The 16,281-nt window shown below is 44.9% G+C and overlaps 1 protein-coding gene across 1 annotated transcript in view; it reads left to right on the forward strand.

The window, feature by feature from the left end:
* The first annotated feature begins 812 nt into the window (after positions 1-812).
* fnbp1a (formin binding protein 1a) overlaps positions 813-16,281 on the forward strand; it is a 40,224-nt gene continuing 24,755 nt past the window's right edge. Inside the window, exons 1-12 of the mRNA XM_084945323.1 lie at positions 813-1,086; positions 3,326-3,441; positions 3,759-3,809; positions 4,442-4,589; positions 10,632-10,694; positions 10,815-10,910; positions 11,108-11,122; positions 11,206-11,334; positions 11,412-11,558; positions 14,987-15,163; positions 15,247-15,438; positions 16,254-16,268. Of these exons, the coding sequence (XP_084801449.1) occupies positions 1,057-1,086; positions 3,326-3,441; positions 3,759-3,809; positions 4,442-4,589; positions 10,632-10,694; positions 10,815-10,910; positions 11,108-11,122; positions 11,206-11,334; positions 11,412-11,558; positions 14,987-15,163; positions 15,247-15,438; positions 16,254-16,268 (1,179 nt within the window). The 5' untranslated portion in view covers positions 813-1,056. The remainder of the gene's footprint in view (positions 1,087-3,325; positions 3,442-3,758; positions 3,810-4,441; positions 4,590-10,631; positions 10,695-10,814; positions 10,911-11,107; positions 11,123-11,205; positions 11,335-11,411; positions 11,559-14,986; positions 15,164-15,246; positions 15,439-16,253; positions 16,269-16,281) is intronic.

Raw genomic sequence — 16,281 nt, forward strand, 5'->3', positions numbered from 1 at the left:
GACATCCAACTCTAAGTAATAGTAATAAATTACACAGCAAAAGTACATTCATGTAGTTGTAAAAAGCATGATAATATATCAAGTAATCCAAAGTATTCAGAATACATTACTCTTATTGAGTAACGTAATGGAATATGCTACAAAATACATTTTGGGCCATGTAATCTGTAATTTATAGTGGAGTACATGTTAAAAGTAACCTTCCCAACACTGGTTAATAGACCTCTCTGCTCTCTTCCACAGCAGGTCTTTATCCTGTCTTCCTTCTCTCACCCCAACCAATCACAGCAGATGGCCCCGCCCCTCCCTGAGCCTGGTTCTGCCGGAGGTTTCTTCCTGTTAGAAGGGAGTTTTTCCTTCCCGCTGTCGCCAAAGTGCTGCTCATAGGGGCTTATATGATTGTTGGGTTTTTCTCTCTATGTATTATTGTAGGGTCTACCTTACAATATAAAGTGCCTTGAGGGATTGTTGTTGTGATTTGGCGCTATATAAATAAAACTGTATTAAATAATTCTTCATTCTGCAAACCCAGCATGTGATTTGATCGTGTGTGTGTGTTGTTATTTTTTTTTTCACTGGGTTTTGAGAGTTATAAACTTATTTTGGAAATCCTGCAGTCTGACCTCATCATGTGCTGCAAAAAATAACCTCTTCTCTCAAAGGAAGACATGACGTCATCAAACAGGAAGTGTAGTTTAGTTATTGTAAGAAGAGCGCCCCTGCTGATCAAATATCACCATGAACATGTAACGTCAGCTGCAGGTAATTTCGTCACGCTTTGCTTTGTGCAGAGGCAGGGTGGGCCTGCTACTACGCATGCGCACAACTCTCGCAATCTGAGCTTCTCCTCACTGATGACAAAGGGTGCTCCGGGGACGTGCTGCGCGTGACCGCGTTCTTTGCTTGCTCAGTTGCAGCAGAGACATACAGGTGGAGGTGAGACTGACGGAGCGCCGTGTGTGTATGTCGGTGAGGTGGAGGATGCGTCCCGTGGGCTGCAGCAGCTGATCACCGGTACCGAGACGAAGAGCGTGAGAAAGGACCAGAGGAAGAACCATGAGCTGCAACTGGGGCACCGAGCTGTGGGTATGTGCACGAGCCGCACCTGAGAGCTGCGCACCGGTAACCTGTAACCGTGTGTGTGTGTGTGTGTGTGTGTGTGTGTGTGTGCGCGCGCGAGCGAGCGCAGCCTCGTTCTTCTGTCTGCTCTGCCATAGCAACACGATGAGTGACGACAGAAGCGCGAGCTACAACCTCCATGATGGTGCAGCGCGCGACTCTTACACACACGTTTTTATGTCATAGTGAGGACATCTAATTGACATAATGCTTTCCCAGCTGCTTCCCACCCTAAACATAACTCTGACGCTAAAACCACATCTTCAGTCTCAAAAATGTCTTCAAACTCGTGGGGACGGGTGCTTTGTCCCCGTGACTGTTGGCCCCCACAAACATATGTAAACATAGTACAAACACACACACACACACACACACACACAGTCTAGACTCTAGAGAGGGTCCGGTCCTGATCCTTAGAGCAGATTCTGCTAGTGAGTTACCATGGTAACAGCATCTGTGAAGCTAACCTGCTGACAGGTGTTCTGCCTCCCCTCCTGCTGCACCAGAAGCAGCCGACTGACCTTCTGTTTTATAAAGTGGCCTCAGTTCAGTTCAGTTTTATTTACACAGCGCCAAATCACAACAACAGTCGCCTCAAGGTGCTTTATATTGTACAGTAGACCCTACAATAATACATACAGAGAAAAGCCCAACAATCATGTGACCCCCTATGAGCAAGCACTTTGGCGACAGTGGGAAGGAAAAACTCCCTTTTAACAGGAAGAAACCTCTGGCAGAACCAAGCTCAGAGAGGGGCGGGGCCATCTGCTGTGATTGGTTGGGGTGAGAGAAGGAAGACAGGATAAAGGCGTTGGTCGTGTCCAAATTCATGGCTGCATCCTCCTGAGGACCCGGCCTCACGTGGGCCGGGTCCTCAGACGGTCGGGTAGGCCGGAAGTAAACGGCTGGGGAAATTGGATGGTCTAGCCTTCTGATTAGCGTCACCGCTGTCTCGGTGGAGTTTAATAAACTCGTCCGTCTGCTCCTTGCTATCTAAAATATAACAGGACACTGGCGTAAATTCTCGACCGTCTCACACTTCTGTTTAATCAGTTTTCTGTTTGACGTTTATTCAGCTGTGTAAAAACCAAGGAGGAACCCACCCGATGGATAAATAAAGCTTTATCTAATCTAATCTAATAACTTTGATCTCAGCCAAACCGATTTACTCACGAACAAATAAAACACTGAAAAAAGCCCAACAATAACATTTTTAGGTTGTCTAAGTGACTTATATATTACGTTTAACCCGAGTAGCGAAAGACGGCGGTGATCTGAAAATGATGTGCCGGGAGTTGTGCCGTTCTTGGCCGCATCAGTAACCCTCGAGCTCCCGACTCGCTATCAAGCTGGTGGGTAACAGACGTCTCCGAAAACGTCGAAGCACTTTTGCAAATATGCGATATCTTGATAAACCGAGCAGATATTTGATGTTTACACAGCTACTTTCTCGCCTGAAAATATGTTAAAAGTTTATTTTGTGACCCAGAAAGATTAGTAAGAGTAATTTTAAAACTTAGTAGCGGCCGCCATTGTTAGAAACTGGAGTTTGGCTGGGCCGCGCTATGAATTCTGGGATATGGTGGGCCACGAAGGACACACCCGTCCCATCCTTCAAGGAAAAAGGAGGACGCATTTGTCGGCTGCATTCGGAGGAGTCTACGAATTTGGACAGCCTTCGGCGCGTTGCTGTGATGTAATCGGCCTACAAATGCGGCCTCAGGAGGATGCAGCCCATGAATTTGGACACGACCGTTGTGTGTGAGCTCACAGGAAGCTCAGATTTGATGGTCCATGTTTGTTTTTCCCGTTTCTTTGAGGGCCTGTGAGACCAAACTCACAACACTACTTGTTGGAGATGGGAATTTCAGGAGCGGGACCTCGCCTCCAAACACGCTCCTTCCGGTCCTCATCTATACAGGTTCCCCCAGTTCTGCAAGCTGTCATTCTCGTTTACGTGCTCCTCCCTCCCCTGTTCAGTTCTGTAACTTCTTCACTTCTGTTCAGTACGTGGGGATCTGCCAGTCCGCCTCAAAGCCTTCCCCAAACCGCAGCTCAGCTCATGTCCAAGCATCACCTTTACCTACTAAAACGCTATCAAACATAAAATGAGGACGTGGGTCCAGCGAGTGAATTGTTATTTATGCTGTGCTTCAGGTGAGTGTCAGAGGTCAAAGGTCACACTAACATCAGTCTGCTGTTTCAGGATCAGTTTGATAACTTGGAGAAACACACGAGCTGGGGGATCGACTTCCTGGAGAGATACACTAAGTTTGTAAAAGAGCGCGCCGACATTGAGTTGAGCTACGCCAAACAGATCAGGTATAGTCCTTAAACCAACACCTGAACCATCACGACCATGTAAAACTCCTGGAAAACCTGAATTTAGTTTGTCACATTTGTTAAAGTCAAACTGTGAGGAGGTTTGGAGACAACTCTTTAAACTCCTTCAAATGAATAACAATACCTGATCAGTCAGTTTATCATTAGTACCTGGATTTACTCACAGTGCAGATGATGTGTGTGTAAAACTGATTACCTGAGTGTTACCTTAATGTCTCATTTCAATAAAACCCGAAACCCCAAAAGTCTGTACTACCTGTGTGTCTCACCTGTGTGTGTCACCTGTGTGTCTCCAGAAGTTTGTCGAAGAAGTACCACCCCAAGAGGAACAGAGAAGATGAGAGCAGGTGAGTCTTTACCTGTTTGTACCGAGTTCACCCACGAGTCAAACTTCGTAGTACGGGTCAGTCAGGAACGCTGCAGAAAACCGCAGCTTTGGCGAATACACGATCGCGTTGTGTGAAATCGCAGTTTTGATCAGAAAATGCTGGTTCAGATGTTTCTGCTCGCGATGAAAACGCTTGCACTTTGCTGAGCGTGCTCCCTGAGGAGTGGTCCATCGGCCCATACTGCCTACAGTAAATGGACTCACTCCCGGAGTCTCTTCAGAACCTTATGGACACAATTTGTAGGCACAGGCAAGGGGCGGAGGTGTCCCCCGCCTGCGGAGGGTGGTAGCCATAGATTGGAGGGTTCTGTGGTCGCCGCATCTCTGCTTGTTAGTCCTGCTGGCATTATCAGGCACCGACCTCCACCTCACATTGACAGACTCGAGGTTAAAGTCGGCACCTGCAACTCTGAGGAAATGGTTGTCAGCTGGACTCGGGTGCAGTGCTCGGTCTGGGTCAGGTATGAGTTCCGGTGGAGAGTGACGCGCATGCACCATCAAACTACGGCCGCGCGCTTTGACCGTGAGGTGAAAATGTGCTTCCTGTGAAGTGTGTGTGAGCTGAGCTGGCCAGCCGACTGGTTGTTTCAGGTACACCTGGTTTGTGGCGTTTGCGGCGACTCTCCAGCAGCTGAACGAACTCGCCATCCAGAGAGAAGATCTTGCTGAAAACCTGAACGCACAAATTGTCTGCGAGCTGACACGATACACTCAGGAGCTGAAGACTGAGAGGAAGTCTGTGAGTGCACACACACACACACACACACACACACACACACACACACACTCGTCAAGTCCAGTGGGTTTATTGTCACAGTGGTACAGTACACAGTGAAGCAGCTTCCACATCACTCTACCTACTGCAGCGTGTGTATACATGTTGATGATCATGTGACCTGTGTCTGTGATTTTCATCAGAAGGTTCAAACAAACTAAAATAGAAATAAACTCTAGGAAGTAAAATTTGATTCACTTTGATTTACTTTAACTCAAAGTGAGAGCTGATGATGACGATGATTTCTTCAAACCAACAATGTGTCTGAGGGAAATATTGACACTGGTATTCAGTGACTGATTCACTGTTTGATTATTGCAGTCTGGACTGGAATCAGGCCCATGGTCACCAGGGTTGGCCACGCCCACACTGTGGCTCTGCAGGATGTATGTTGCAGGGTCACCAGGGTTGGCCACGCCCACACTGTGGCTCTGCAGGATGTATGTTGCCTCCTGAAGAAGCTGGAAGTCAGAAATTTCCCAGTCAGGAAGTTAGAGCAGATCAACATATGCTGCGTTAGCACCTGGAGATAGCGACAGTGGACGTGAACAGTAGTAAAACTGTGAACTTTGAATCTGTGACGCCACTGCTGTTTATTTGAAATTTTTAAAAAAAAAAGCCGTACACAGAGCAGTGATGATGCTCTGTTTGTGAACGTGCCCGACCGTGTTTTTATGCACCAAAGTTATTGTGATGCATTGCTAGTGACACCTGAATGCTGCAGCTCGCTAAGAACCAAATCAAACCTTTTTTTCTTGGTTTTTTCGAGACATGCTAACTTGGAGTTCTGACATCCAAGTTCCAGGTATCGTGTCATAAGCCCGCCCTTTCTGCTGCTCAGCAGAATGTGGCAGTTTGAAGGAAGCGTGCTGCCCAAAGCTGAACATCAGACACATCTGCTCAGTTACCCAGCTCCCAGCTGCTCTGCCACATGGAGCCCACACATCACCCCACATTTGGCCACGTGTGGCGAGCATGGCTGAGGCATGCTCTGACATAGTCCTGTCATTCCGAGAGCTGCAGATGTGCCACATGTGGGCCAAACTTATGTCACTTCCTGGTCAGAAACTTGTCCTTAACCCTCTCTCACCCTGATGGCACTTGCGACAATGCCAATACACAGACAATTAATGTAGGAGTGGGACTCAATTAATTAGAGGCTTTGTAATTAATTAATCTCGATTAATCACATTTAATTGCACAAGAACATTTGACCCAAAACACAAATGTTTGTTTTTTTTTAATTTAAAGGGCTTTAGTGGGCGACAGAATGAATTAATAGATATGGACATGAATATTATAAAGTCAAGCTCTTTTAATTTATGGAAAAAAAACATTTAAACTGCATGTCAGTCCTAGCAACGCACTTTCTTCTTCTGTGTGCATCAGTGTAATCGGTATACCAGCAAATCGTGCATTGACAAAAGTTCCCCTTGGAAGGCAAAGAGCAATTAAATGTCTTATTTTTTTCAAATTAATTAATCACAATTAACGAGTTAAATTCCCACCCCTAAATTAAAGATGAATTTACCATGGTAACTTAGTCACACTAACATAGCTGATTTATGAAGTTCTCTTTAAAATAAAAGACATTAGGCACAGACTAATAAGCTGGACTTCCTCTTCCTGGGGAAAGTGCACGTAACACTTTCCACCCCCCAACCCCATTGTCCTTTATTGGATACGTCTGCAGCAGGAGCCAGTTACACCAGGCTGATCCTTCCGTCCACCAATCACATCCGAGCCCCTGGACAGGTGAATTGGCATATGCAAATTCAGAGATCACGAATAAACAACACACAGCAGCATTTTGGATTAACTGCAAATGGAAGAAAGCAGTCTTACATATTTGTTTAATATGTGCGTTGAAGGACATGTCCTGGTCAAAAATGACTCCAAGGTTCCTCACAGCGTTACTGGAGGCCAAGGTAATGCCATCCAGAGTAAGAATCTGCTTAGATACCATATTTCTAAGATTTTCAGGGCCGAGTACAATAACCTCAGTTTGATCTGAATTAAGAAGCAGAAAGTTAGCGGCCATCCAGGTCTTTATGTCTTTAAGACATTCCTGCAGTTTAACTCATTGGTGTGTGTTATCTGGCTTCATGGTAAATGGTAAATGGCCTGTATTTGTATAAAGCGCTTTGGGGTCCTTAGGGACTAGTAAAGCGCTTTACACATCCAGTCATCCACACATTCACACACTGGTGATGGCAGCTACATTGTAGCCACAGCCACCCTGGGGCACTCTGACAGAGGCGAGGCTGCCGGACACTGGCGCCACCGGGCCCTCCGACCACCACCAGTAGGCAACGGGTGAAGTGTCTTGCCCAAGGACACAACGACCGAGACTGTCCAAGCCGGGGCTCGAACCGGCAATCCTCCGATTACAAGGCGAACTCCCAACTCTTGAGCCACGATCGCCCCACCATGGACAGATAGAGCTGGGTGTCATCAGCATAGCAGTGTAAATGTATGCTATGTCTTCTAATGATACTGCCCAAGGGAAGCATGTATAATATAAACAGAATTGGTCCTAGCACTGAACCTTGTAGAACACCATAACTGACCTCAGTGTGTGAAGAGGACTCTCCATTTTTATTTAGACTCTTCTTTGCCAATTGATCTTTCCAATTTAACTTCAGTACTTTCTCCAAACCATCAATGTGTCTTATAGACCATCCTAAGACTGCTTTACCTTACAATATAAAGCGCCTTGAGACAACTGTTGTGATTTGGTGCTATTCGATTTAAACAAAGCAAATGGTGGTGGATGGAGCAGCTACGGAGATTTTTCTTTTTCATGTTTGAAGTTTGTTGATCAGGTGCTGATGAAGGACTTCTGTCAGCTTTTTCCCAGTAAAGGTTTTAATGGTGATTACAGGAACAGCTGCTGTTTTGGACGCTAGGAAACAAAACTTTCACTCCACCTGAGCTCACTCTTTGCTTTTTGCAGATGGGCCACGGCTCCATGTTAAACTATGACAGCGTCATCTTCACTGCTGCTGTATTATCAGTGTTCTTGTTTAAAATTGGAGGCTGTGTAGGCTTAATGCTGTCTTAGTTTTTATTCACACACGTGCTCCTAAATACGTTGTTTGTTTTTAGACACAAATGTGGGTGAGCACTACAGAGTCATGCATTAAAACAAAGCATTGAAGCAAAGAGGGGGCGCGAACATTTTTCTTGTAAAACAAAGGGAGGCCTAGCAAAAAAAGTTTGGGAACCACTGAGCTAAGCTAGCGAAACCCTGCAGACACAGTGAGGGAATGCTGTGGATGCATTTAGCGAGTTAATCAACAAAGAGTGTGCTTCAGATCAAGGACGTGAAGATTACACTGTGAAATAAGAAGTTATCTTTAAGTTTTTAATTAAATTGGTGACACAAAAACACCACTGTGTGTTGGAACAGAAAGTGACACTCTACAGCAGAGAGAGCCAACGCCAAGTGGCAGCACCTCCGCAGACACACACACACCTGATTTACTGCAGTTTATATTGTGTTTTATCCGCTGCTGTGTAAACATGTTCGATGTTTGTGATTGGTCAGATGCTACAAACACCGCCCCTTTCAAGTGAACACTCCTGTAGCTAGTAGGGGTGCAACGATACACAAAATTCACGGTTCGGTTCGGTTCGATACTTTGGTGTCACGGTTCGATATTTTTTCGATACAAAAAAATGTTCATGCTTTTTTAATTTGCCATTTATTAAAATTATAAATATATATTTTAACTCAAACGTGCAGTTTTTAAATTTAATGTTGCTGAAACAACAAAGGGATAAAATAATAAATCTATCTGATCGAGAAATCACTCATCTTTGGAAAAGAGAGTTTATTACAGAGAAATGGCTCTTTCCAAAATAAAAGCTATACTATACGCTTCTTCTGGGCTATATTCTCAGCAGCATATTAAACATATCAGGTCCCCATAAGAAGAATCCTGTGCTAACGGCTGTCTAAATGACTCGGGTAAAGTTTGTAGCATGCGTGCTTGTTGTTTTTGTCTGCTTCCACTTGTCTTTGCACTAGGATGATGTCGGCGTAAATGTGCAGTCATATTCGTTGTGTTCCCACTAGTGCTGTCAGCGTTAATCTGAAATGACGTTAACGCCACAACACGGCAAATCTCCGTTAACGAGCTACCGTGGATCGCCCCGTGCGTGGGGCTGGACGGCGTCAACACGTTAACGAGCAAACTGCGCTAACGCAGTAGTTCCCACCCATGTAACTGAGCATTGCATGGCACATCCGACATACTGTTTTACTTTAGTCCATGACGTGCTTACCTTCAGGGTCATACGTCACATGAAAACCAAAATAGTTCCAAAGGCCAGATCTGAATGAGGGTGGGGGAGGTTCAATTTGCCATGTTGCAACGAGCTTAGCTTCTGTCTCGCTAGCTTGCGCTGCGCTCAGTGGATCTGCGCTCGACAGTACAGCCTAGGCGGAGTAGTCGAACGCAGATCCACTGAGCGCTCAACACAGACAGCATCTTCAGAAGAAAAGTTGATTAAAATAAATTTTAAAAATTGTATTGTTCGATACATATGCGTACCGAACCGAAAGCACTGTATCGAACGGTTCAATATCGATATGAGTATCGTTGCACCCCTAGTAGCTAGATCAACAAACCATGGTTAACTTAGCAGCAGACCGCTTCGTGTCACTGTTTATCCCACTGCCAGCCTGAGTCCAGGCCAGTAGTGATGGGTCGGTTGCGAAAGAAATGGCTCTTAGAGCCGGATCTTTGACGTGAACGACGCGAGCCGGCTCCTTATCGCGTGCCGTGGGTTTTTTTTTTTCTTTCTCTTACCCTCTCTCTCGAACTTTTTCCTGCTTCACTCCGCATGCGAGCCTTGTGCTTTGCGCTGGGTAGAGGGGGGAGGGGCGGTAGTTACCCTCGCAGTAGCACAGGAACAGAGCGGGAGGGAGAGAGAGAGAAAGAGAGCCAGGGACAACAACGTCACATTAGAAAGGTATAGTAATCATCCACAACTATTTTCAGTTGCAGATGATAAAGGATTCAGAAAGTTTATTCATGCAGGTCCATCAGAAAATGTGCATCTTCTTTTTGTTTTCATATTATAATTTATATTTAATTGTGTTGTGGTTTGCAGTGTTTTGTGTTGTTTCACTTTAAATTTGTTTAAAAGGAAAAAGCTGAAAATTTAAATAGTTGAAACGTAAATAGTTGGTCTTTGTATTATATGATTTATTTATTACATTTTATGTGGAGTGAATAAATAAAAGTATATTTACGGTGGCCCCTACTGACAAAGCACGTACAAATGTACAGACTCCAAAACACGCAAAAACACGTACAAACTCCGAAGCACGTACGAACTCCAAAACACGTACAAAAGACAACAGAAGTGCTCCAGGATGCTAGGGGGCAGTGTTGAGCTTTTGTTGCCTAGTGGCTACACAAGCCAGGAAGTACCAACGACCGGATTTGGTGTGTGGTAGTAACAGGTAAATGAACTTTTTTTTAAAATTATTATTATTTGACTATATACGAATGCTTGTGTATAAATACATCAACAATACACACATGCTTTCAATTGTGTAATTTAAGTGATTTAGGTAGCTCTGTTTTGGAAGTTCAGTTCATGCTAGAAATGTGTTTTGGAGTTTGTACGTGTTTTGTCTCTAGGGGCCACCGCATATATTTATATATAAACATATATAAATAAAACCACTTTTTTTTGTACATTAGTAATTCCTTTTGTGCATAATTTTATATTATTGTTAATAATAAATTAATTAAAGCAACAAAACAACCTGAAGAGCCGGTTCGGAGCCGAAAGAGCCGGCTCTTTTTAGTGAGCCGAACCGAAACAGCCGGTTCTCTAAAAAGAGCCGGAAATCCCATCACTACAGGCCACAGAGAAACAAACTGGGTGTGCTTAATTCGCTTTGTAGTGCAGACCCAGTTATTCTCAGTGAGATTTCGTCAGTTCAACCGGTTCGACCAGTCTGACCAGTCTGTTTTATTGTTGCAGCATTTCCAAGATGGCCGCCGTGCACAGCAGCACATTGAGAGCTCCTGGAAACAGCTGGAGTCTGTAAGTGACCTTTGCCCCTGTCCACCAACACACTGTCCCCATCCCAAACTCTGTAAAGGCGGAAACTTGTTTGGACTGTTTATTTTTGTTTGTTTGTTGGTTTTTTTACTTATTTTTCAGAGTAAGCGGCGGTTTGAACGTGACTGTAAGGAGGCGGAGCGAGCTCAGCACGTCTCCGACAAAATCGACCAGGACAATAAAACGGATGGAGAGAAGGTCAGAACACTAAGCTCTTGTCAGGGGGAGTGTGGGCGAAGCTTGGGCACCCCTGCAGTGATATGATTGGACGTTATTTATCAACTATGACCCAGGGGTTGAATAAAACAGCTGATTGTGGTCCATTTTAATCCCTAACATCATACTTAGTCCTGTCTGTCTGCCTGTGTCTCTCTCTGTCTGTCTGTCCATCACAGCGCTGCTCGCTGAAGGTGCGTCTCTTCTTCACTGATAAGCATATTTTGAGTCGTCTCCCGTTGGCAATCGTCGATGTGAAAGTTTTCTCTGTTTTCAGGCTCGTCAGACGGCTCAGCAGAAACAACAAGCTGCTGAGGAGTCCAGGAAAGACTACGTGACTAGTTTAAACCAGTTTAATCAGGATCAGCACCAGCACTACCACACACTGGTACCAGTAATTTACCAGGTAGGACTTCCTGTTATGCAGTGATGTCATCAGTGAGTGTGGCGATGTGTACTCAGGCATGTGCCTCTGCCCTGCAGCGTATCCAGGACATGGAGGAGCGGCGGATCGAGAGGATTGGGGAGGCGATGCGTTCGTTGGCCGAGGCTGAGAGAAAAGTTCTTCCTGTTGTGAGCCGCTGTCTGGACGCCATGATGGAAGCTGCTGAAAGCATACAGCCAAGAAAGGTGAGAGTCCCGGGACTTCGCCCACAGAACCAAACACCTGATTTAGATTAGGCTAATTTGCCCTGAAGGTTATTTCCATGTGCACATCTGGATATCTAGTTTTCTCCCTAGAGGTTCAGATGTGACCGTGTTGATGTCCTTGAGTCCATCGACCCTTCAGACTGAATTTGGTTAGATGAGTAAATTCACAGGAAACACGCCAGCGAGCATGGCGGGTGGAAAGGGAATATCTAACGCCACCATCTGGCCAGGTTGTGTGCTGAGTTTGCACGTGTCTCTGGGTTCTCCGACTTCCACTCTGGTTTTGTCTGTTCCAGAAGTCCTGTGCTTTGTTCTGATGCAGCTTTGCAATCCTAACCCAATTCTGCCACGCTCTTCTTAGAGGAGAGGCTTTCTCCTTCCAAACAGCCACACTTGTTCAATCTCAAAAGGTTGATTCTGTCCATCTGGTTCTGTTCAGTGAGAGAAACGTTTCATCATCATCAGGTGACTTCTTCAGTCTCAGCTGACTGCAGGTTTCATCCTTATAAACAGGACATTTGCACAATGACCTACACTAGCAGCACTGAATGAACGATGGTCTGTGAGGTCAGTTTATGATCATGTACCATTCACAGAGAGTTGGGGAATGGCTGCAATCACAGCATTGTAAGATGGTGAGAGATGTACCCTTAGGCCCCCTCCTGGATTCAGAGATCAAGGTCAAGGTAACTTTATTTATACCCATAGGCAAGGCAAATTTGCTTTACAGAAAAAATGATAGCATTTGGCATCCCTTCAAAAACAAACATACCTAATAAAGATATAAACCTCCCTGTAGCACATATATAGTAATTTAATATTTCGAATCAAAAACAGTTCTTATTTAATTCAGTGACAGCAACGGGGACAAAGCTATTTTTATAACGCTTTGTCCTGCATCTCGGAAATAGAAACCTCCGTCCTGAGGAAAGAAGCTGAAATTCACCCCTTAGCGGATGGGAACCATTTTTAAGGATTGATAAAGCCATCCTCTGTACCTGCTTAGAGTACAGGGAGGCTAAACAAGACTGTGGCTCACCTATCAGACGACTGGACCATCTCACTATCTGATTTAGAGAGTTTTTCTCTGTGACAGAGGTCTGACCGAACCATGCCACCAAACAAAAGGATAAAACAGACTCAATAAAAGAACGAAACTGTTCTAAAAGTCTTTTCATTAAAATGTGGGGCTGTATTGTATTAAAAGCCGAAGAAAAATTAATGAAAAGAAGTCTTGCAAAAGTCCCTTTACTCTCTACATGTTTAAGAATCAGATTTAGTAAAGTCAAAAGTGCGTCCTCCACTCCTCTATTGGGCCTATATGCAAACTGCATTGGATCCAGATGATGTTCAGTCTCTTTCATAATCACATTTCTGATGATTTTTTCAAAGACTTTCATTACAACTAAAGTGAGGGCAACAGGCCTGAAGTCGTTTAGAATTGTTGGACGACTAGATTTAGGGACAGGAACCACGACTGCTTCTTTCCAAAGAGAGGGCACATGTTGTGTTTGCAAGGATTTATTAAAAATAACCTGAAATATAGGACTGAGTTCGTCAGCACAAGATTTAATTAGGTGGCCACTAATATTATCAGGACCCTGGCTCTTGTTCACATTGACTCTATGAAAGGCCTTTTTGACATCACTGAGTTCAATGATAAAGTGCTGAGTATCTCTCAGTTTCTGTTTCAGTTCCAAAATATCCTCGCTAAAATCAGAACTAAAACGAGCATAAAACATATTTAAAGCATTTGAAAATCTCTGTCTGGATTAAAACCATCTAAAATGATCTGACTGCTGCTCTGGGGATTTTGAAACCCTGCTATGGTTTTCATACAAGTCCAGGCAGACCCAAAATTCTTTGCAGCAAATTTGCTTTCAAGAAGGTTTTTGTAGCTCTGTTTTGCTTTCAAGATCTCGATTTTCAGTTCCTTGGTGGCTGCCTGAAAATCAGTAACAGCCCCCTCTTTAAAGGCCTGTCTCTTTTTCCTTAAACAGGATTTGACGCTTTTAGCGACCCATGGCTTATTGTTAGCGTAGATTTTAACGCGCTTACGGGGTATAATCATGTCTTTACAAAATACTGCATAAGAGCTAGTAACATCCACCAAAGCGTCGAGATCATCTCCACAAGACTGAATAAAAACTTCCCAATCTGTACACTTAAAACATTCCTGCAAGGTAAGCACAGATTCCTCTGACCATATGTCAACATCCTTAGTCTTTGTCTTCTCTCGTTTTAAGACAGTTTTATAGATGGGCAGGAGATGCACACAGTTATGGTCAGAAGATCCCAGAGGAGGAAGCGGGAGGGATTTATAAGCATTCTTCACCGATCCGTAACAAAGGTCCAACATTTTATCCCGTCTGGTAGGACAGGATACATATTGATACAGATTGCCCAAAGTTGATTCAAGAGAGACATGGTTAAAGTCCCCCATTATAAAGTTTGGGGCGTCAGGAGAGAGCGCCTGCAGCTTCTGCACTACGTCTGAAATGATGCTGCAAGTGGAGGCGGGGTGAGCCCTGAATGTAAGCTATGGTAATAAAAAGTTGTGGAAACTCACGAGGGAGATAAAAAGGGCGCAGCGACACGGATAAAAGTTCAACATCTGGTGTACAAATACACTCTCTAACAGTCACAGCGCTACAGTAACGTTTGTTCACATACAAGCATACTCCCCCTCCTTGAGATTTCCCTGTTACTCGTGCATCCCGATCCCGGCGAAAGGGAGCTCCAAAACCGTCAATTGAAAAATTGGCGTCCTGGTCCAGCTCCGTCAGCCATGTCTCGGAAAAAGCCATTACATAGCTGTCCCTGAAGTCTTTCTGGAACCTGACGTTTCCCTGGAGTTCATCCAGCTTGTTCCTAAGAGACTGAACATTTCCAAGGATAACAGACGGCAGGGAAAACCGACTGACCTGTTGTCTCCTCAGACGCAATTTAACACCTCCACGTCTCACTCTTTTCCTCTTCTCACTCGTTCTGTTAGAGTCTCTATGTATAAAATCCGGCATACATGAGGTGAGGTCCTTACCATCATACGGTAAGTTAAGTTGTTGAAATCACAGAGACGTCGTGTTTAGAAAAAATGCGTCTCAGCTGTTCCGATACTCCTGACACGTACGGGATCACTACAGGTTTTTGCTTAGGCAGCGGTTGTCCTTCTCTTCTGGATAGGCTGGAGCTTTCTTTAGGAGCCTTCCCGGCTTTGACAAAAGTCCAGCTTTCTTACTGTGCTGTCATGAACTTTGACCTTTAACCTTCTAACTGAGGTGCGGGAGGGTGTGCATCTGCAGATATGTTTCTAATGAAGGAGCTCCAAAATGTGCCTTCATAAACACGTCAATATGGGATGTAAAGGTCAAAGGTTAGCTGATGTTATGTGGTGAATGTCCTTTCAGGACACCCGTCAGGTGGTGGAGGTGTATAAATCAGGGTTCGACCCCCCGGGTGATGTCGAATTTGAAGACTACAGCGCCACCATGAGGCGGAGCATCTCTGAATCCAGTTACCTCGACAACCGGACAGAGGAGCGGAGACAAAGCAGAAAGCTGTGGCCCTTCATCCGAAAAACCAAGGTATACGCGCACACACACGGTGCAGATGAGACACACCTGGAGGAATCACCTGGCTGTACTCAGGTCCTTTTCTCTCCTTTCAGTTGCTGACCCTCCTGTCCTCCCCCCGCCAGCCTCCACCCCCACCCCCAACCTCTCCTTCACCCGGGGGCATGGCCAACAGTCCCCAGTCCCCACCCACAGCCACCCGAGAACCAATCACACAGCGGCTGAATGACCTCATGACCTCTGGCTACAGAACCAGGAAGCAGTGTCTGCGCAGCCTCAAGAGAGGGGTACAAGATGTACTGCATACTGTACTACATGAAATACTACGTTATATCTTAAATACTATAACACATATCGGAGTCCAGCTGCTGTGAGGTTTACACCACAAACTAAAGTCATATTTATGTCTCTGTGATGGTTAATCCGGCAGCATGCACTTTAATCTACGTGATATTTTAATGCTACAATATTATAATCATCATTATGTTTATAATTGATGAAGAAACCAAATGACACTCAGATGTTTATTTGATTGCCTAATAATAATAATAATGGATTGGATTTATATAGCGCTTTTCAAGGCACCCAAAGCGCTTTACAATGCCACTATTCATTCACTCTCACATTCACACACTGGTGGAGGCAGCTACAGTTGTAGCCACAGCTGCCCTGGGGCAGACTGACAGAAGCGAGGCTGCCATATCGCGCCATCGGCCCCTCTGGCCAACACCAGTAGGCAGTAGGGTAACGTGTCTTGCCCAAGGACACAACGACCAGGACAGAGAGCCCGGGGATCGAACCGGCGACCTCCCGGTTACAGATGCGCTTCCCAACCCCCCTGAGTCACGGTCGCCCCTAGCAGCTTTAAAACACTGATTCAATTTCTCTAAAAAAATAAAAAATAGTTTCAAACACATTGATCACAAATTTCTAAAATGTTTGAGTTTTTATGACTAATAATTGTGTTAGGCACTGTATACTACGTACTGTTTCCTACACTAACTGCTGCAGTGCAAGCTGTTGTGCACGCACACACAGTCGCCTGGCACATTCATGATGACATCTGTTGTCTTTCTTCCTGCTCGCCTCTTTGACTGGACAGCTGTCACTCAAACTGGTCAGTATCTCAC

Source organism: Perissodus microlepis, chromosome 12 (assembly GCF_051167445.1).
Source record: "Perissodus microlepis isolate ML-2025 ecotype Zambia chromosome 12, ASM5116744v1, whole genome shotgun sequence".
Taxonomy (NCBI): Eukaryota; Metazoa; Chordata; class Actinopteri; order Cichliformes; family Cichlidae; genus Perissodus; species Perissodus microlepis.